General features: G+C 38.0%; 2 protein-coding genes and 1 long non-coding RNA gene across 6 annotated transcripts in view; 2 read left to right on the forward strand and 1 right to left on the reverse strand.

Moving 5' to 3' along the window:
• Window positions 1-294: 294 nt before the first annotated feature.
• ptcd2 (pentatricopeptide repeat domain 2) lies at window positions 295-7,731 on the forward strand. Its single transcript, XM_083531948.1, has 10 exons — window positions 295-665; window positions 1,972-2,064; window positions 2,887-3,016; window positions 4,151-4,268; window positions 4,465-4,543; window positions 4,923-5,014; window positions 5,217-5,330; window positions 6,327-6,401; window positions 6,490-6,603; window positions 7,170-7,731. The coding sequence occupies exons 1-10, from the start codon at window positions 452-454 to the stop codon at window positions 7,386-7,388; spliced, it is 1,248 nt and encodes a 415-aa protein (XP_083388074.1). The 5' UTR covers window positions 295-451; the 3' UTR covers window positions 7,389-7,731.
• On the reverse strand, window positions 5,546-16,246 carry LOC310720922. The gene is made up of 2 exons (XR_014531864.1): window positions 14,858-16,246; window positions 5,546-6,089 (listed from the first exon to the last, which is right to left on the reverse strand). It is a non-coding gene; the product is annotated as an uncharacterized lncRNA (long non-coding RNA).
• The window catches only part of fcho2 (FCH and mu domain containing endocytic adaptor 2), a 56,560-nt gene continuing 48,363 nt past the window's right edge, over window positions 14,377-22,573 (forward strand). Inside the window, exon 1 of one of the 4 annotated variants that reach the window (XM_083531827.1) lies at window positions 14,377-14,711. In XM_083531827.1, the coding sequence (XP_083387953.1) occupies window positions 14,679-14,711 (33 nt within the window). In that variant the 5' untranslated portion in view covers window positions 14,377-14,678. The remainder of the gene's footprint in view (window positions 14,712-22,573) is intronic. The other 3 variants (XM_083531828.1, XM_083531829.1, XM_083531830.1) reach the window with 3 other exon arrangements.

The following is a 22,573-nucleotide window of genomic DNA, read 5'->3' on the forward strand; positions in this document are numbered from 1 at the left end:
TAAATGTACATCAAGTACAATTGATTAACATTTTGTTTGGCATTTTCTTAAGTGTTTTTTTTCTCAGTCCTTCTCTTGAACCAGTTAAAACTCCTAGGTAAGTAGTAAGGACATATGATGGTAGCTGGTTGGTTTGGTTAAAGCTTCAAATGTTATATTTAATAATACTGTATTCCTCAAAGCAATTGAGTAAATGAATGAGAAATTCCGTAACCAAAGCAGGTGAACAAGCGAGTGTTCCCTGTGCAGCTACACGGTCACCTTAAAGGGGCGGACTTCTTCTGCACGTGCCTTAGAAAGAAAAATTTATTTGGGAGATCTTATATGGCGCCAAAAAACGGGGGGAGAATTGCTTTAGTACAATGTAAAAAAAAATCTCTCAGTATAGTTAACATAATTTATTTGTCGAATAATAGGAACGATTTGTAATTTCATATTTTAAAACGTAAACATGTTAAAGACACGACAAATTTCAATATATAAGCAGGCGCTTGTCGTGAATAGACTGCTGCTCTACGATTCGTTTTGGTATAACCCAGGACCAAAGATGGCGCTGCGCGGATTGAGTTGCTGTGTTCCGTTTGTACTCCGTCAATGTAATTCAACAAGGTTAACAGTATTACATGCGCCAGTGAAATTTAACTGGTTTACATGCAGAGTTGAAGGTGCGTTCTGATTATTTGTCAACTTTAGTCTGAACAACATTTGTTTTTTGGTCCCTCGTGTCAAAAAGTAGTCAATCGGTTTGAAAAAAAACTAGTGAAGAAAAGTAGCGTTTGAGAATCATCCAACAGTTAGTGGGGAAAAAAGGCAAAGTTTTCTGGTTTGGTTTGTGTTTCTCTCCACATTGTATTTTGGATCAATTTCCTCTAATTATGTAAAGGAATTCAAATCTTTCAGAAACCTTGCACAAGCCTGGTTTCATAGGACATCTCTGAGTCATCCTTATACACATGCTGCTCCCTGTGGTCTTTATACAGGGGTGGCTTTGGTAAACGTGACCCCTCCTGGTAAGGTATAATTCTAATAATAAGAATAAGAATAAGAATATCGTACATAGGCGATTAAAATTGTTATGGACAAATAAGCACAGAATTGACAGGAGACTTGGGTCTGGAGTTTGCCATCTAGAACATGTCTTTTGAGCCCATTTTTAAAACCAAAGATGAAATACTGTTTATTTTTCACGAGTGCAATGAAATCATACTTCTATAAATTGCTTAGGTGTCATAATTGATCATTACATTTAAGCCCGTGTTGGCAAGACTTAAAACTTACTTAGGGCAGTGGTGATTCAGTGGTTAAGGCTCTGAGTTATTGGTCAGGGGTTCAAAACATTGCATTGCCAAGCTGCCACTCTTGGGCCCTTGAGCAAGGCCCTTAACCCTCTGTGCTCCAGGGACACTATCATGTCTGACACTGACCTCAGCTTCCTAATATCGCTGGGATATTCAAAGAAAGAATTTCACTGTGCTGTCATATACATGTGACAAGTATAATACACCTTCATCTTTGTTTAACAAAATCTTATTTTTTGACTCGCACAACAATCACTTGTTCTGAATGTTCTAAATGATGCTATGTGATGTAACCCGAATGAATGTTATTGATGAGTAGCTTAGATTTCTTTTGGCCAGCTGATCCAGTTTCATTGTTAAGGATACCATTATAATTTCTCAGGTCAGTGTCACGTGACCTTATTGCTTTAAGTTGTATATTACTCCAAAAACGTTAACCCATGAGCAAAGTTGGATTTATGTGGAACTGATTATGGTTTGTACATTTATCAAGCTTACTAGAAACACAATGTTTAGGAAGCTTGCTATAGCTGTGACCATTCAGCACACTGTAACATCAGGATTTAAGAACACCGTTAATCAGCGGTTTCAACGCGTGGTCTTTTATTATTTGGAAAATCAGAAGTTTGAGGTTGGTCATTGTTAACACATGGCTCAATATTTGTGATTACAGCCAGGCGTTATCTATTGTCAGAGGATGTGGTGAGGCTGGAAGATTTTCAGAAGATGAAACTTGCTGTGGCCCGACAATTATCTGGATCAAAAGGTTGGTCATTCACGTATGGTAGCCAGTTGGCTTGTGTGTTATTGATTAGTGTTTTTCTCCTGATTGAGATTTATCCATTTCAAAATATTATGCCAGTAGTTTTGATTGTAAGTAACACCAGATAATATAAAGAATATTAGTGTATTTGGGAACTACATGAACGTAACTGGATGGTTAATTTGTACAATAAGTGATTTTGTAGTAATGTGTTGTAAAGTGGATCAAACAGTTTGACTTGATGATAATTGGTATACATAAAATAGGTCAGTATTTTCTTTATTTACTTGCCAATTTTTACATGAACTTATATTATTTCACCTTGATAAATTTGTGAAGATGGTCATAAAAGTTTTTTGTTAATACCAAATATTTTTTATGTTTTTAAATGCCAGCTTGCACAGTATTATTGTAGCACTGCTATGCACGATTCCCGGTCAGGGAACCAAACCCAGCCATTAGGGTTGCACAAGCCAGTGCACTCTTAGTGCCGGTCCCAAGCCTGGATAAATGGGGAGGGTTGCGTTAGGAAGTGCATCCAGCTAAAACGTGCTAAATCGAACAAGCTGGTCACGAATACGGATGATCCGCTGTGGCGACCCCAAACGAGAGAAGCCGATAGAAAGTTTTTATTTATGGTGAAAATATTGTTCTTTAGCATAAGCCTACTAGACTGTAAATAGAAACACTTGAGAATCTGCATGTAAATCCATTTCTGTCCTTCATAACAAATCTATTGGGAGGTGGTGGTGTTTAGTTTATTAAATATAACAGAAAATGGTTAAAAGTCAAAATCATTCTTATTTTCTCTCTCTAAACTTTCAGGGCATTTCTTTAATACATTGAATCAGAAAATAGAAACTAATCAATTGATCCTGAAGGATGAACTGAAGCTGCTTCTCCTTCTCTGCCAAACACCTGAGGATATGGTTTTGGCTAGAAATGCGATCTACAGGTAGGTAGTTACAGGAACCTTTTATTTTGGATCTTTCAAGTTTTCTCATTAATGATGAAAGAGAAGATTTGGCATTACCATTCCAATACTTTTATTAGCTTGAGTTGGTAGAGATCAAAATGAGCATTCTTCTTTTCTGCTTATTATAATTATTTAATGATTGGCTGCTTAGATGCAAGAACTTTGGTCAGTAGCTATTACTCTATGATAAACTTAATGGGCCAAATAATGGTTCATTACTGCATCCATTTATATGGATTAAAAAATAAAAAGGTAAGGCATATGTTAAAAAAATCAGCGAAGCAAAATTCAGCATGGCCATGGGCAATTATTTTCCACCATGATGTTACTTTTTCTAATTTGCATAATATAATATTCAATCTGTTTGACATAATGGGACAAGAAATCTTACAGAGAAGCCACCCAATGGAAAGTCTAGCTGCATCTCAGCAACAACTTTACACTGACATAACACTTGGTAGGAATCTTAAGGACTATGCCCTGAGGCTTTGCAACAAATGTCTGTCTAGTGCCCCTATTGGTCAAAAATAACAATAACATGCTAAAAATGCTTTACATCTAATCACATTGTTGCTATTTTTTTTTTTTTTTTTACAATTTGGTAAAATCTTCACCAGATTTTGACTCATATCATTACACCCTGCTGCAAATTTGTTAATTTAGACTGTTGCTTCTACAACTTTACCATTGTCATTGGTTATGAAGAACACCACGTGTGAAACCCCTGGAGAAAATTCACTCTTGAATCCGTTTGCATCTCAAGTTATGGCTCGACTTTCCTGTGATTGGTTAGGTAACAGCTGTAGAGTGACTACGAATGTGCAGCTCACCGAGTCTGGTGGCTCGGTCGTGTAAAATGCTGCTTGGAGCTTTTCTTCTGCTCAATACTCATTATTATTTGACAGTTTAATTGTACAGTCCTGGCAGTGCCGTGCCCTCAACTTAAATTTCTTATACCAATTTATGCTTATGATCCTAAGCATTTTTATCATGTCCTAAGATTTGTTCTTTTAAAATTTTACATGACAAATAAATATTGAAAAATATTGTTCTTTAATAGTATTTTATATCCGAACATATAAATGTCAGTTTTGTTGTAATTTCTCTGTGCAGGTACCATGCGGAAAATGTTAATATGGCATTTGGAGAGTTCAGATTTGGACCTGTGTTTATGAGGCTGTGTTACGAACTCGGCCTGGCAGATTTAGCACTCAATACACTAACTGATAAGGTAATATACAAACTGATGATGTACTGCTATGTGGTTTCCATAGACACATCTCACATCATCTGTTTTTTTATATTTGCAAGAGTTTTCTATCTAAATACCAACATTGTAAATTATATCAGGTGCAATTCTTATGCTGTTGCTTTGTTATTAAGGCTTATTTGTAGGTAAATTTTCTTTTGGTGTTCTTTTCTTTAAGAGGCTGAAAGGATTCTTTCCAGACTGTACATCCTTTAATCTGGCCCTAGACCTGCTCTTCAGTAAAGGACACTTTGACGGTAAGAGTTGCAATGAAACCAGTGTAATTCAAATACGTCATAAAATTCATAAGAATAGTCAATTTGGGGCAAAACCAAATATTTGTTTTATATTGTATTTAAGAAATCTGTTCCCTCAGCTATCCTAAATTTACTCATGGATACCAAAACTATCAGACCAGCACATATACCTTTCTTTTTCTTATCCACGAGATACAGCACTGTTATTAGCTTGATACTAATAGTATCATGCTGGGAATCAATCCCATTCCACAAATGCTTCATGTCCTGTGAGGTACTGAATCAGTATCCCAGCAGCTTTTTTTAAAATTATTTTTCTTTAACCCCAAAAGCATGCTGTAATCACTCTCCCAGTAGTAATGTAAATGTGTCCATGCAGGTGCGTTGGAGCTGTTTGGGGAGATGAAGGCCCAAGGTGTTGCTTTCAACAAGGATACCTTTACATTGGCATTTGCTACCTGCTACAAGCTAGTACGAAAACTGTTTTGTCATGCATTTAGGCTGAAAATATATTGTGGTGATGGAGGAAATGTTTAAATGGTTTTTAATGTACATATTTAGATTTTAATTGAAATTTATGTAAAAAAGCAACACATTGTGCCATGCATAGTACATCATCATCATAGTAAACATGTAGATTAATCTCTAATGTCCTGTATGCTTTAACATATAGAACACCCCCAAGTCATACCAGATCTGCTTGGCCCTGCTGGAAGAAGGTCAGGCCAAAGCCAGCTTTATTCCTAGACATGCTTATTGCATTGCAGTTGCCTTTGCCCTCAATCAGGTACGTCTTTTGCAGTGTAATCAACTGTGGTACCTTTTTTAACCACACATCCTGTTTGTAGATCTCATTCTATTTAGAGCTGCTGCTATCGATTATTTTAATGATAGTAATGGAGTATCTAACGATTAATCGAGTAATCGTAAAAGTACTTTTTTCTTTAATGAAGAGCAATACTAAATGAGAGAGGAGAGAACAGACGTGTCTTTTAAAACTAATTTTTCTTTTTCGAAAAATTTACATTTTTATTGCTAAATTGCACACAAGAATCTGAAAACTAAACCCATTTAGTGCATTTAATTGCAATATTACATCAAAATACAAATGCAGTTCCGTTTAAAAAGTCCCTCCACTGTGGTAAGTTATGGGAAAATATTTGTTTAATGAAACTCATCATTATTCTTACTGATATTTATTTATTAAATCTCGCACAGTATCGTAATGTGGTTTCTTGTCTCCGGAAAATTAAATCTGTTTTATCGCCGGCTTTAAAAACGTGCTCCACTACCTGCTCTACACAGCCGCTGAGGAGGGACTTTTTAAAAGCACTGTGTATGAATAAACATATAAACATCAACTTCAAATGACTTAACGGTAACCGCATTGTACGATGATCCCAAACTTTGAAAACTTTCGGGCGTTTTCTTTTGTCCGAATCTTTTCCTCGCCGTTTTCTCCCTCTTCCTCCTTTTTTTTCATTCTTCTGTGTTAGCTGTCCAGAGCGCTTCAGAGTTTATCTGGTGGTGCGTCAGTAATAATGGTCTGCGGGAAACAGTTAAATGGACTAAACAATGAATTTTTGTAATTAAATTACTCGAGTTACTTGAGGAATGGTTACAGTCTTAGTTCTATGTAAAGGCACACATTCTATCTTTGAATAAGAGAATATTAATATGTTTAGGTAGTGAATGATGTTACACACAGTGATTTATTGCCACCACCATTAATTTAATGTTTTGTTCCTGCCTTTCCATGGAGGGTAAAATCTTCATCTTTCAGGATGACGTTAAGCGAGCGCAGAGTATCTACTCTCAGATCATGAATACAGAAAGCAGACTGTGCCAAAACCTGAGAGTAAGTCTGTTTGCATGTGCTATATGTAAGGAATAAGAGAAACCAATGCAAACTGTTCTTATACATTCTGATGTCAACTGTTTTCCAGGTTCTTCTGTTGGCCAAGGCAGGATCAATGAATGACGCAGTCTCCATCCTCACAGCGGCTCTGCTCTCTGACAGTTTACAGTTAGTAAAGAAGCCAGACTTCTGCCAGGAAGTGGTGAGACTAAATTAATTAATTAATTGTTAACAAAATAAAACCAAAAGAATAAAGTATTGGCACCAGGAATATTTGCAATGTATAAGCAGGAACAAATACATTACCAATGATCTCTTTGGTACTTTATCTGTGCCTGTTTAGCATTTCTATTAAAATGCAGCTTCAGCAATGTAGACATGAGTTGAATCTATTGTACAGCGGTCCCCTGGACACTAACCCTAGTTCCGCAAATCCGTGAATTTACCTTAGTGAATTAATCTAGACATTGTCACTTTAATGCAATAATGCGTTTTTAAAAAATGTTTGTGAAAACACATTTTAAAATGTTATTCCCAACTTTCCTCAACATTCGGTCCCACTGCAGATTCCCGCGAATTTTAAGATAATCTGCACCTTGCTGTTAGTTAGGATCCAAATGAGAATGCGCAAATTTTCCAGACCGCGAATTATCGGGGGTCGACTGTAATTGTTATAGTTTGTGGTTATTCATTACCATTCTAACTTTCCTAAGAATCAGTGGCTCATAACTATAATGAAAACCAATCATAACTGTCACTTTATTTCAGGTTGATGTGCTGAGAGAGAGAAGTAAAAATGGGCCATGGAGTGTGCAAGTCGAGCGTCTGTTTAAGAAGCTTAAGGATGCAGGTCAGGTGAACCCACAAAAACTGGAGCACTTTCTGTACCAAACTCCTACAGGGAAAAGGAAGCTTTTGTCTTTTCTGAAGGAGGGGAACAGAAGGACCAGCAGCCGAAGGACTCTGAGACCACTGCTCTCAGAGTGAAGACACGCGCACACACAATGGCCACTGTTGACATTAATAAACAATTAGCAGTGCATACTGGTGCTTCTGTACCTGAAATGACCATAATAATTTTTGAAACTGTCTATTCAGTGTCCTAAAAACATCAAGTTGTTGGTGTTCGAATTAACGGTTTCTTGCAGTTTGTATACTGTGAGACTTGTGGGGAGAAAATTAATTCTCAAATTGAGAGTATGGTTTCTGTCAAGATATTTTTCCCTTATTCATAGGCTGCATTTGTTGAAGTGCATTGATGTATTGAAATTGTTTTCCTTACATTTAAAAACAATAAATGCAATAAAATTAAAGATCATCTGAATTGTGACATGTTTGTTTTAAAGAATTGTTCATCATATTTAGTTGGTTTCAGTTTTACTTTTTTGCACCATGAATTTTTTTAATTAAAAATTAGCATTAACTGACAATGATCCATAATAACAAAGCAAAACCATGGATCTAGAAATTTGCAATCTGGTTTGATTGGAATTGGGACAGTTTTTTTTAAAGACGGGTTTGAGTTCAGAATACAAATAAACAAATAGACAAATAAATAATTTCTGCTTTCATTTCCTGATATTTATATCTATATGTTAAAAGCTGTAGCATTGTTGGCACAGTAATCAAAAGGCAAAAACACAAGAATTGGACTGTGAATGAGAGAGAAAATGATGTGGACACGCAAAGTCCAAGTTTTGATTTATTTTTGGCTCTAACAGAAGAAATGATGCGAGACTGAACACAGAAGAGAGGATGTAAGCAGACTGTCTCACTCCCACAGTCAAACATGGAGGTGGACGCTTAATGTTTTGCGGTTGTTTTGAGACAGGGAAGACTGCAGCCACCATCCCATATTTCAGCACAATTTAATTATTATTTTACTTTTAAATGGGACTGCATATTTGATGTCATTTTGTTTTATATTTGGTTACATTGAGAAAATTAAGATTTCAGCGCAGCATGTTTATTGCCTTATGTTTTATTCTCATTGTCCATGTTCCAATTTTTCTATCAACCTTTTTATCTCTTTATTTCTCCATCATTTCAGGCAATAAGAGTAAACAAACCCACATCCAGGGAAACTTCTAAACCAGAACTGAGCAATCTTAATATAGTCAAGTCAAGTCAAGTTTATTTGTATAGCGCTTTTCACAACAGACATTGTCTCAAAGCAGCTTTACAGAAAACAACAGTGAAGGTGAATGGTGTGCGTTTGTCCCTGATGAGCAGCCGTGGCGACAGTGGCAAGGAAAAACTCCCTTAGATGATATGAGGAAGAAACCTTGAGAGGAACCAGACTCAAAGGGGAACCCATCCTCATATGGGTGACATCAAAAGTTTGGTCATAAATCTTTCAACAATACAGAACAATTTGTGATCATCATAGATCCAGCATCAGCTTCTCCATGCCAGGGCCTTTAAACACTCGGCATCTACTTCTCCATGATCATCCATAGGTCCATAATCTTCACGAGGTGGGACGTGACTGGAGCTGGCCAAACCTCAGGATGCCTCGGGATGGGGAGAGAAAGAGAAGCAGTGGAGAGGAATTAGCGTAGCTGCTGTTCATGATAGCGTAGCTGCTGTATATATAATATATTGGGTTTTATATTTTTAGAAAGTTAATCGTCTCCTCTGGTGGACTGAGAAAACTCAGGGGATGCTGCTGCACTAAATACTCCACTCAGTGTTCAAACTGGTATCAATCCACTTCCTTCCCAAACCTGTTGCTGGCTTTTGTTCCTTTTGGTGGGTTAACCTAGCCTAATCAGGAAAGATCTGACTCAAACCCCCACCCATCAAAGCTACAGATCCCTTTATTAGCATTAGACAGAAGAAGGAAAGCACCCTTTTCTAGGATGGAGTACAGTACCATGACCCTCACACCAGCCATATGCAGGATGATGCTGCAGAATAATAATAATACCAAGTATGGAATAAGTAGCAACAGACTATTTCTAATGTTTCTTCTGTTAAGTTTGGATTAGGGACGGAGTGTTTACCTGTAATTGGCTGATGAATGTATAAGAGCAAAAACTCAGTAACTGAATAGTTAAATGAATCAAATTGTATTTTTAAATGATGAATGCTTTTATAATCATGTTATGTTACATTTGTTCATACTACAATTGCTTTGATTTCTTTCAACATTTATTTCGTATTATCCTTTTATTTAGATTTAGTTAATTTGCATATTCTGGTTAGCCCTGTTTGCTAAGCATTTCTGGTCGGATGTGTCCATTCACTGTGCATATGAGTGGACTTGTATCAGTGGTTATTAGTGAACCTAAAATGTCTCTGAGGCCCTCTAGTGGCTGGCTATAGTATAGTTTTAACTCAAAAAAGCCAAACTGACCTTTTAAGATGCATCCAAATCTATTTTTAGGTTTACTTTGTAATTTGTCCGAATTCAGATGACCTCAAGATTATGTGAACCAAATTTGATGATAAAATCGTTAGATGTAAGAATGTTTAGTTTGCTATTGTGACTTTTGACCAGTAGGTGGTAGAGTTACAACACTTGCTGCTTAGACTGAGGTTATGGCCTACAGAGTTTTGTGTCAGTGGGCAAAGTTGATGCTCTTCTGACAGCAGCCATGCTGTCATATTCAGTGTGGGCTAAACATGTCTGCCAAATACCAAAACATCCAGTCACTATCATGTTTCGACTCCTACTGATTACACATTCTCAAGCGGTCTGGAGTAGTTGATTTTTGCTATCATTTGGTTAAAAACACACCAAAATATAAACTGCAAACATCCAATGTTTTCTAATATTTATATTCAAATAAATAAAATATATAATTTCATAAACACCAAAGTAGAATCCACTAATATGTGGTCTGCAACAATTTTGCATGAATCAGTTTGCATGAACAGTTTTGCATTTAAGTGCCCATGACTGAACAGCACACCTTAACAATCTTCTTCTTCTTTCAGCTTCTCCCATTAGGGGTCGCCACAGTGGATCATCTGTCTCTATACCCCCTCTGTACGCTACATCTGCCTCTTTTAACCCAAATACCTGCATGTCTTCCCTCACCACTTCCATAAACCTCCTCCTTGGTCTTCCTCTTTTCCTCCTTCCTGGTGGCTCCATCCTCATCATTCTCCTACTGATATACCCCATGTCCCTCCTCTGCACATGTCCAAACCATCTCAATCTCGCCTCCCTCACCTTGTCTCCGAAACGTCCTACATGCGCTGTCCCTCTAATAAACTCATTTCTAATCCTGTCCATCATCATCACTCCCAACGAAAACCTCAACAATGGTTAGACGAAAATAAATGGACATTCGATGTCACCCAGATGAGGATGGGTTTCCTTTTGAGTCTGGTTCCTCTCAAGGTTTCTTCCTCGTATCATTTTAGGAGTCTGTCATTGCTGTTGTTTCCACTGGCTTGCTCTTTAGATATCATTATTTCTGTAAATCTGCATTGAGACATTAGCTATTGTTTAAAGTACAATACAAATAAAAATGAATTGAAATATCATCTGTGCCTCCTTCAGCACATTCAGCACACGATAGCTTACAAGCATAAAGGAGGCTTCTGAGTAGATTACAAGAAATTTGCCCATGAAATTCTGGTATAATCAATGTGCAGCACTGATGACACGAAACTAGAAACGCTCAAGACATCTGAGGAGGGTCTGACTACACCAGGTACCACCAAGCCATACCACCAGGATCAACACTCTCATGGTTGTGTTGCTCTCGTTTACTTCCATGTACTGACTTCCTGTGTAAAACATGTGGCTGCAAGGTGGCTTTTCCCTGCTTTTTGCAGACTGCATTAGAGTGTGGAGTTGCAGCTGCTCAAAATCAGTAGATCTACCGCAAACAGCTACTTGATATTTGTGAATGGAAAAACTGGTAATAGTTGTATTGGAAAATAAAAGGATAAACTAGGTGAAAGATCAAGGATCTGTTGACACACAGATAGTGGCTTGGCGTGGCCAACAAGAAGCAAAACAGGGTGGAACTGTGCATTTGTAAAGTGTGTCGCAATAAGATGGGCCTATTGTGGTGGTGTTCATCGTTACACACAAATATATATTAAAAAAATAAATAAAAAAATACAGATTGCTATTTTAAAATTATTGTAGCATTGAAAACTACATTCATGGGTATCCTCTAGCCTGCAATTACCAAAATGTCTTTCTTGAAAATAATTTCATCTGCCTTTCTCTATTTGGATATGATAAAATAATTTCATAATAATTTAACAATTTAATTAGATAATAATAATAATAATAATAATAATAATAATAATAATAATAATACACGTCTTAAAACGTTGCTTTTAAATTATTATATTGAGGGGGAGCCAGTAATGTCTAGAGAAGACACACACTGGCGCCACCTTCTGTTCGTTCACGGACAGGGTCACTTAATCAGTGAACAAATCTGAAACGGATCTTTCTAGTGAATGAAATTAAGAGTCACTGAGATGAATCGGAATCTCACACACACACACACACACACACACACACACACACACACACACACACACACACACACACGCTAACATGAGCGCTACTACGGTTTTCACGTGACGAATTAGGCAAATTGCGCATGCGCGGTCAGCACAAAATGACCGACACTTTACCACTACAGAGCATTTTCTTATTTTTTTGGATTCACATTTGCTTTAAATATAGTAACAGCAGAAGAGTACTAAATACCACCTTTTTTTTCTTTCAATAAATAATATATATATTTTTTCAATTCTATATATAATTATCATCTTGGCTATTAATAAATTTTGTAAATAGTCTGCATACAATGCAATGCAATGATTTTCCTGGTCTTTGTTATGACTGTGATTTAGGAAATCCTGATATTTTCCTGGTAATTACGAATCTCCAAAGGATTGTAAAGTTGTTTAAAAAGATAAGTGGGATACTTTCCTGTCTACAATTCTCATTCTCATACTACATTTACACGTGTTTATACAAGTGCGTTTACAGTTGTATAGACACACTTTCTAAGTATCTTCAGATTATAGTGATACATTGTCCTGTTTTGGTGTAATTACTTTGTAAATCCATGGGGTTTTCCCCTTATACCCAATGAATGCACTGCCATCCACAAAAAGACGGTATTAGAATAATTTTCTCACCCAGTTGGCATGTGAGAGTTTTTGGCATGTGAGAGTTTTTGGCCTGTGAGAGTTTTCTGTCTGGAAACGAACATGTAGAATGTAGAATTCATAATGGGGATGTGCAGTTGAAAGAAGCAAAATAACATAAGTGCACTTGAGAAGGATAAAGATTTTTTTTTTAATTATCTGCTGTTCATGCGTGTAGATTGTAAAGTAGTTCCTTTCTCCATCTCAGTCAGAAAGCAGTCAGAAAAACTAAGATGATGAGACATATGTTACAAGCAGGTCCATGAGGACATCATTTGGGCTGTGACACACTTTTCTACATTTTGCGTCTCTATTCCACCAAAAATAGATTTGAAATAAATCAGTCCAGATGTTTGATTTGTAGACTTTCAGCTTTAATTCATTTTTTTTTAAATGTAGAAGAGGTAATGTGTACGTTCCTAAAATAAACGATTGCAGTGTTGAGCTCAGCGACACCAACGTGCCTGGAAGACCACATTAAACAACTATGATGTAAAGCATCTATTTAAAAAATGTCTGTACAATTTTGGGAAAATGTATTGGTCAGGTAAGACTGAGATCTGTGTAAATTATAGGAAAAAATAAGTATGGAGAAGGAAAAGATCCAAAGCATATGTCATCATTCGACACACATGGAGGCAGTGCTATGACATGAGCATGTACAGCTGGTAATGGAACTGAGTACTAGTGACTTTCTACTAAGATTCAAAAGTGATGAAAAAGTGGCAGGATGGTCTTATAACAAAAGAGTTACTTGAGTTTCTGATTCAAATCACCTGACGGAAACCCACCTGGGCATGAATTTCTCTTACGAAAAGGCAGAACTGAAAGCGGAAAAACACACAAACGAGCAGATTAGATTCATAATTGTTAGTTTGTCCAATTTCTTTTGAGCCTGTGAACTGGAGGGACTGTGACTGTAATAATAATGGCTGTAATTCCCAAATGTGATATTTTTGTTAAAGCCAAAGGTTTACACTTTAAAATCCAGTGTAATCTGTTAATAAAATTAAATGTTATAATTCTAGAATAATTCAAGAATGTGACCATACTCTATAGTCACTACAGTCTATAGTCACATTCTTTAATTATTCTAGAATTATTCTGTATTAACATACAGTGTAGTGTCACCTTATGTGAGGTGCGGTATGATAAGGTAGAGTAAGAACGACTACCCAGGCTTGTGACTGAAACTATTTGCTTGATCATATTTATTTGTCAGGTAACTTTTCACAACTTTTCACCATATCAATGTTTTTTCACCAACCACAATTTTATTTCTTCAATCTTTACCAAATTTGGCTCAGATAATCTTAAAACTAATTTACATAAAAGCTATCCTAAGTAAAAGTAGACACAATTTAGGATGATAAAACTTGGACGGTGCAAAAAAAATGCAGATACGTCACCGCTAGAATATCTGCACAATATAAACCAACAAATTATCTGCAAAAGTGCCAGTCTGTCATTTCTACACTCTTTATTACACAGTCGTCAATCATAAAATGACTGGACACACCCGCACACTGGGGATCAAGCAGGAAATAGAACTTTTGTAGATTTCCGTTGTAATAATAATGTAGTTAGGGATATGCATTTCGTTTTTTCAGCCTGACACTGGGGGATCTTCTGGGTGCTTTAGGACATGTCATGTATTAGAAATCATCAGAAACGTCACCTTTACCAGAGTTAAAGATCCAGAATTAACTTTAGACTGAAACAATGCATCCTGTTTGTCTTATTACTGAAGGACATTTAGGGTATTTAGCAATATTCTGTAGTATATTATTTGACTATTTTGTAATAGTTTTATCACCTTAGGAACACCAGTGTAACTGTAAGACATTATTAATATGTTACGTTGGAAAATAAGTGTGGCGATTCTACATGCGGCCACTGGGGGCACTACCCTCCTTTTAATAATGGACTACACCAACCTAGAGACTATAGAGGAGCCAAGTGAACCCGGGAGGGGGAAGTGAAGTTTTCAGACCGAAGGAAGGAAAGAAACAGAGGAAGGGGGAACGAAAAAGCGCTCCAAAAACATCCAAAATCAGGGGAGGGCGGTGGATCGAGTGCTCTAATTGACAGAGAAATTACAAAAAAGAAAAAGAACCGCCTCGGAGGAGAAACGAAGCCAAGATGATAACGCCGTATTTCCTGGAAAATTTCTGGGTATGTATGTTTGTGTTATATGTTTCCATTAGTCGTGCTGAATGTCAGTTGTTCGGTTTAAGTCCTTTCTATAAATCGCCTCCTAAAGCCTTGTTGCTTACGCTGATTTTTGTTCAGTTTTTTTACCTCGGTGTAATAAAGCTTACCGGTAAAACATGGGCGAGGGAAACGTGAGCGCCGATTCCCCGGTCCCCGTGTTACTTTAGTCAGCAAATGTCGTTTCGCGACACCAGGGATTGGGCCTCGGTGAACTCGGACAAACCTGACCAACCAAACGGAATCCACCTTCCTGCAAAATCATTGGCTACCTATGAATGACGTAGCACGTTAATAGTTAAATCTGGAAGCTCATTGGATCTCGTCGCTGTTCGTCACACCGGTGTTCTCTTTTTTCCCCGCCCTCCCTTTAGTCAGTCTTTCGGTAATGAAGTTAAAATGAAGGAACAGGCATTGTACAGAAGATTCATATGGAAATATTGAATGACTTACTTTTCCTAATAATGAGTTTATTTACTTTCCAGTTTCGAAACATAAACATAATGTGGTCTAATGTGTCTATAAGGCTGTGAGTTGATTCACAGTAGACGCTACTGTACATATAACTATAGAATCAATATGATCATGGAGGCGCATCGCCTTCACCTCGATAGTGCAAAAGTGCAGCGTCAGAATAATCACAATCTGTGATCTCTGGATATATTTCACCAGAGTCTGGTTCTCGCGGAAAAGTGTAGTGTTGATCTCCCATTTCTTCTCTTCTTCGCTTTTGTGTTGTTTGTGCTCAGAAACATGTATGCTTTCGAGGAACTGTGATGCAAAAGTTTCAAAACCGGCAAAAAGAATACATTTGTGCACTATCAAGTAGCTGTGTGTGTGTGTGTGTGTGTGTGTGTGTGTGTGTGTGTGTGTGCGCGCGCGCACTCCCCTTTTTTGTAGATAATGTTTCCACTGTTTTGACTCCTTAATTGCTGGAGTATGAGTTAATTCTGTTTGTTAATGTATAAAATGATGAGAAACAGTGGAGAGACAGTGAGGTGGGAGACTGACGAGCATTCGCGGGATGTAACGGAGTCAATACGCTCTTTGTCTCAAAAGGACTCAGTGGGACAGTGGAGGTTATGATGCGGTGATCGACTGTGTGTTTGCAATGCAGGACACACACTCGTACAAGTTCCCACAGCTCGCAGTTTTGTACATCTCTCGTCTCTCCCTCTCATACACATCTACATGATATAAATGTAACGGTTAAGCAAGCAGTGGATCTTTTGTACATCTATGAGATGATGTTCTGCTAGATTTTGGTGTGTGCTTGTGGAGATGTGCGCTCATTCATCCACAAGGGTGTTCGTAAAGTCAGATACCGATGTAGGTGAGGTGAGAAGGCCTGGGGTTCGGTCAGCGTTATCTTAATATCATGCTGGAACAGGTTTAGGTCTCCCATTTCTAGTAAATGGACAATTTCATACCACTGTTTCCAGATCTAACCTGGTAAAATTCATGGAAGAAATATGTATGGCTAAAAAAGTGTTTATATATACTGTATATTTATTAGCTCTATCAAGGAATGAAATCCACAAGAGCTCTGTGGAATCTGGCACTAACACATTAGCAGCAAATGTAAGTCATGTAAGTTGTGAGGTGGGGCCTCCTTCGATCAGACCTGTTTGTTCAGCATATCCTTTTTATCAGATAAAGATCTAATTTTAAATACATCACTTTGAATTGTTTGTCATGTTCTTCAAACCATTCCTGAGAAGATGCTCTGACCCAGTCATATAGCCATTACAATCTGACCTGCATTTGATGGAAGGCAGTGCAGCAGGTCCTTTAATGTTTTTTCAGACATTTGTCCTTGCTCTAAATTTGACCTGGTTTGGATCATTTTAGAAATGTAGTCATGTGCTGGTAACAGTGATAATTCTATATAAATCCTAGAATCTATCAAAAAATTTTTTAAGATATCGTGCAAAATAGAATCACGTTTCAGCTGGAATTAACCATATCATCTCTCTCAGGTTTGTTACAGAACATACATCGGCAGAATTTTTGATCTTGTCTACTCTTTGCATGTATAACTCTTCATTATCAGAGACTTTTTTTATTTTATTTTAAAATCAATCTTTTTTTTCTCTCTATTATTTCTTCTTCTCCATTTTCCTTTACTTTTCTCTATTCCAATTTAAATAAGAATCCAATTAGGGGTAATGATGTAGTATAGGACCATTTGTGTAATGCAATAATATAATAAACAATAAATTATATGTATAATGAATTGTGCTGAACAGTTGAATCCATTATGAAACAGCAATATTTTCAGACATTGATGGCAATCTGCAGGATTGTAAGCAGGCAAGTACTTTTGACTTGAGACAAGCCAACATACATACCACAACAAACGAGTGTGTTCGAGAAACCACATTTCCCTGTTCCCCACAGACACATGCATCATGCTGTAAGACATTTCCTTTTGACTTTTTGACCTCTGTGTAAGTCATATTCAGTGTCGTGCTTCGTGGATGTGGTGCCTGGTACTTTGCGAAAAAAAAAAAAAAAGATTGTTTTGCCCCAATTGTTCATATTTTTAATCAGTTGTTGGTGATTTAAAATTAAATCATTGATCAATTGCGTGATATTATATTTTAAATAAATTGTGCAGTAGTTAACCAACATATTTATGTGAATAACAGGATTAAGCTAGCTAATGTTATATCATGTTTGCTATGTGTGTCCAGAGACTTTCAGATTTTTTTCAGAGGCTTTAGATGCGTGTTAAGGCAAAAAAATAAATAAAAAGCGAAAAAGCAAATGTTTGCACATCTATGACATTTTAGTTTAATATTCAACTCCCTGCCTTTTAGTATAGAAGAGTCTCTGCAAGAGTGAAAGGGAAAGTTTATAGGACTGTGGTGAGACCTGTGATGTTGTATGGTTTAGAGACAGTGGCATTGAGTAAAAGACAGGAGGTGGAGCTGGAGGTAGCAGAGATGAAGATGTTAAGGTTTTCGTTGGGAGTGATGATGATGGACAGGATTAGAAATGAGTTTATTAGAGGGACAGCGCATGTAGGACGTTTTGGAGACAAGGTGAGGGAGACGAGATTGAGATGGTTTGGACGTGTGCAGAGGAGGGACATGGGGTATATCGGTAAGAGAATGATGAGGAGGGAGCCACCAGGAAGGAGAAGAATAAGTTGACCAAAGAGGAGGTTTATGGATATGGTGAGGGAAGACATGCAGGGAGTTGGGTTGAAAGAGGCAGATTTAGAGGACAGGGGGGTAAAGAGACGGATGATTCTGCTGTGGCGACCCCTAATGGGAGAAGCTGAAAGAAGAAGAAGAAGGTTCAACTCCCAGCCTTTTTATTGTTGTCCAGTCTCAGAAATAGTATTTATCTGAGGCAGGGGTTTCCATTCTTTTGTGCATCAAGACTCAAGATATCAAGATAGTTCGGATCGTAGCTCTTAAAGGGGACTTTTTTGCGACCCGGTAGTAACTCTTCCATTGCCTGGGTCTGGTCTTGGTGGTTGGGGACATGTAGATGGTTCTGGTGCTTGGTGTTTGGTTGTAGTCTTCCATGAACTACTCCCATAAATTCCTTTGTGTGAGTAAAAACAATATGTGTCATATGAAGGGACTATAAACAATCCTGGTGATTTTCTCATATATTCTCGCTTATGAACTGTTTATACATAACAGTACATACTTTAATAAAAAGTAGACAAAAACCTCTGTGGTTTCAGACTGGTGAGGGAATGACTATGTGTAGCTGCTATAATGTAGGTGATAACAGGATCCAAATTGGTTCATGGATGCTCCATAATATTTGATGTAAATTATCATTTCATATTGTGTTATCAACTTAATAATGGCGATCTATTCTATAACTTTACAGCTTTTTTTAGGAAACATAAATTCTTCCCGTTTGGGGCTTGAATTTGTGTGGTGTATAAAGTGTATGTAATTTTGATCTATTAAATACTTTCCCAAAAGTCAGCTCTGCTTACTCTCGTTGATGTATTGGTTGCCCGTGGATTTTATTTAAATTATATATTTATTTATTTATGCTTGTTCTTTGTGTTTGGGTGGCTGCGTTTTTTTTTTTTTGTTTTTTTTTTACCTGCAAGGCCTTTTCACTTCTGTCATTTTTAGCCATCCATAGCCTTGTCGTTTTTAAGAAAGGCCTAATTTATAATTAAAGAGGCAATCTCTTCAGGTACGATCAAACTTAGCTGTTAAACAATAAATAAAACTTAAAAAAGGAGAAATTGAAGTGGGCTTTCACCTCTACAGCTTGCAGACTAAAATTATTTTCATATATTCAAATATTATAAACAAATATGTTTTACAAATATATTGGGCTTGACAACAGGCCACTAGCCAAAAGTATTGGAACGGCAACGTAAATTTAATTTTTTTATAAATTTTTTCCAAACATAAAATTACAAAATTTAAATAGTATCTGTTGAGCCATTTAAATTATGACATGATGGATCAGAAGTTTCCTGACATTTCCATCTAATTGTGTTAAACGACTCAGAACATGGTACATTTTGTTAGAACCCAATTGTTCAGAAGAGGGACATGGGGTATATCGGTAGGAGAATGCTGATGATGGAGCCACCAGGAAGGAGGAAAAGAGGAAGACCAAGGAGGAGGTTTATGGATGTGGTGAGGGAAGACATGCAGGTATTTGGTGTAAAAGAGGCAGATGTGGAGGGCAGGGTGGTATGGAGACGGATGATCCCCTGTGGCGACCCCTAATGGGAGAAGCTGAAAGACGAAGAAGAAGACCCTTTGTTTTGAGATTGCAATTCAGAACATTGATGGTTAGATATCTGTGTGTGTGAACAGGAGACACGAGGCAGGCTTGAAACAACCTAAATGGGTTCTTTATTTCTTTTTCCTGAGAGCGCTTTCTAGCACGTTTTGAATCTTAATCACATAAACGCTCACATGCGCACACACACAAACTGTTCAGTTCAGCTTCAATCTCACGGCCCTTGCCTGTGTCATGGGGTCCATTATCTCCTCCGCTGCCTTTTACAACACAGAACACTTGTTAGTCCAACTATCCACAGGTGGCTGTTTCTTCAAACCTCAAATTCCCCCTGCTTTCAATTCACACACTGGCACTTAACCATGACCGCTCTGCTACAGTGTCCATTAAAAGCAACTCCTTAGTAGTGATGCCACATTTGTTTGTTAAAGCAATATTACACGTAAATGCATCATAGGAAGACGTCCTCTGTAACTCACTCAGAGGTTGAACTGCATATTGCTGTATTGCATGTTGCATATTATATGTTTACATAAAAAGAAACAACATAAAATCATTGGATTGATTAAAACAGCAGGCTGTTTAGTGCCACACAGCAGAATACTACATATTATGACAAACACCATGGTAAATTCTGTTGTTCAAGGCAGAATTTCCTTAAAAAGATTAAAACTGTATATACTACACTACCAAACATTAGTTGGAAATTTATTCCATAGTGTTTGATATTTGAAACATGTCTAAACAAACAGGCAATGCCCTTCAATGAAAGATTTCAATTATTTACCTGTTTTTCTTTAAGTTTAAGATACAATATATGTTTACATACTTGAATTCAGGCAATTTTGCATTCTTCTTCTTCTTTAGGCTGCTCCCATTAGGGGTCGCCACAGCGGATCATCCGTCTACATACCCTCCTGTCCTCTACATCTGCCTCTTTCAACTACCTGCATGTCTTCCCTCACCACATCCATAAACCTCCTCCTTGGTCTTTCTCTTTTCATCCTTCCTGGCAGCTCCATCCTCAGCATTCTCCTACCGATATACCCCATGTCCCTCCTCTGCACATGTCCAAACCATCTCAATCTCGTCTCCCTTACATTGTCTCTTACATAAGCTGTCCCACTACCAATATAAATCTCAGCATCTTCAGCTCTGCTACCTCCAGCTCCAGCTCCACATCCTGTCTTTAACTCAATGCCACTGTCTCTAAACCAAACAACATCACAGGTCTCACCACAGTCCTATAAACTTTCCCTTTCACTCTTGCAGATACCCTTCTATCCTAATTCACTCCTGCCACTCTTCTCCACCCACTCCACCCTGCCTGCACTCTTTTCTTCATTTTTCTAACACACGCTCCATTACTTTGCACTGTTGACCTCTGGTACCTGAACTCCTCCACCTTCACTGCCTCTTCTCCCTGTAACTGCACCACTCCACTGCACTACCTCTTATTCACATACATGTACTCTGTCTTAACCCTACTGACTTTCATTCCTCTTCTCTCCAGCGCATATCTCCACCTCTCCAGGCTCTTCTCCACCTGCTCACTACTCTCACCACAAATCACAATATCATCCGCAAACATCATAGTCAAAGGAGACTCCTGTCTGACCTCGTCCATCAACCTGTCCATAACCACTGCAAACAGGAAGGGCTCAGAGCCGATCCTTGATGCAGTCGTTCCTATTGCACACTTCACTGCTGTCACACTGTCCTCATACATGTCCTGCACCACCCTCACATACTTCTCTGACACACCTGACTTCCTCATACAATATCACAACTCCTCTCTCCGCCCTGTTGTACACTTTCTCTAAATCCACAAACACACAATGTAGTTTCTTCTCCAACTTCTCCTACAGCCACTCATTTGCCTTTTTCTTCGCTTTTGCCACATCCCTCTTTACCTGCTGCTGCATCTCCTTTTACTCCTGCCTACTTTTCTCATCACTCTATCGATCCCAATTCTGTTTCACCAACCTCTTTCTCCTTATGCTTTCCTGCACTTCCTCATTCCACCACCACGTCTTTGTCTTCCTATATATTTCCAGATGTCACACCAAGTACTTTTCTAGCTGTTTCCCTTATCACTTTTGCGGTAGTTCCCCAATCATCCAACACCTCTTTACCACCACCGAGCCCCTGTCTGACCTCTTCCCTGAATCTCACACTACAGTCTTCCTCCTTCAGTTTCCACCATCTTATTCTTCTTTCAGTCCTCACACTCCTCCTCTTCTCCTTTACCTCCAAAACCATCCTACAGACCACCATCTGATGCTGTCTAGCTACACTGTCCCCTGCCAACACCTTACAGTCTCCAATCTCCTTCAGGTTGCATCTCCTACATAGAGCATACTTTTTAAAATAAGTATTTACCACTGCCATTTCCATCCTTTTAGCTAAATCTACACTATCTGCCCTTCAACATTTCTCTCCTTAAGGCCATACCTACCCATCACCTCCTCATCATCTCTGTTCCCTTCACCTACATGCCCTTCAAAATCTGCCCAAATCACTAATCTTTCTGTCCTATCTCACCATCTACCACTTCATCTAACTCATTTCAGAATTTTTTTCTTCTCCTCCATCTCACAACCCACTTGTGGAGCATAAGCACTGATGACATTTATCATCACCCCTTCAACGTTCAGCTTCATGTTCATCACCCTATCAGAAACTCTCTTCACCTCCACTAAACTTTTACTGTACTCTTCCTTCAGAATCACCCCTACACCATTTCTCTTTCTATCCACATCATTAAAAAGAACAGTTTTAAACCCACCTCCAATGTTCCTGGCCTTACTCCCTTTCCACTTGGTCTCCTGAACACACAACATATCTACCTTTCTTCTCTCCATCATATCAGCTATCTCTCTCCCTTTACCAGTCATAGTACTAACATTTAAAGTACCAACCTGAACCTCCACTCTCCTCCACTTCTCCTTTTCCTGCTGCCTTTGTAGTCGTCTTCCTTTTTTCTATTTTCCTCTTTCGTTCAACAGTAGCCTAATTTCCACCGGTACCCTGTTGGCTAACAATACCTGTGGGGGTCGTTGGTAACTCAGGCCTCGAGCGATCCG

The sequence above is a fragment of the Silurus aristotelis genome (genome assembly GCF_946808225.1).
Source record: "Silurus aristotelis genome assembly, chromosome: 26".
In the NCBI taxonomy this organism is placed as follows: domain Eukaryota; kingdom Metazoa; phylum Chordata; class Actinopteri; order Siluriformes; family Siluridae; genus Silurus; species Silurus aristotelis.

Excerpts from the sequence above, each read along its gene's own strand:
- ptcd2 (XM_083531948.1), top strand. The coding sequence starts at position 452 with ATGTTAAAGACACGACAAATTTCAATATATAAGCAGGCGCTTGTCGTG. Across the intron at positions 666-1,971 it reads GTTTACATGCAGAGTTGAAG|CCAGGCGTTATCTATTGTCA; the intron begins GTGCGTTCTGAT and ends TTGTGATTACAG. Across the intron at positions 3,017-4,150 it reads GCTAGAAATGCGATCTACAG|GTACCATGCGGAAAATGTTA; the intron begins GTAGGTAGTTAC and ends TTCTCTGTGCAG.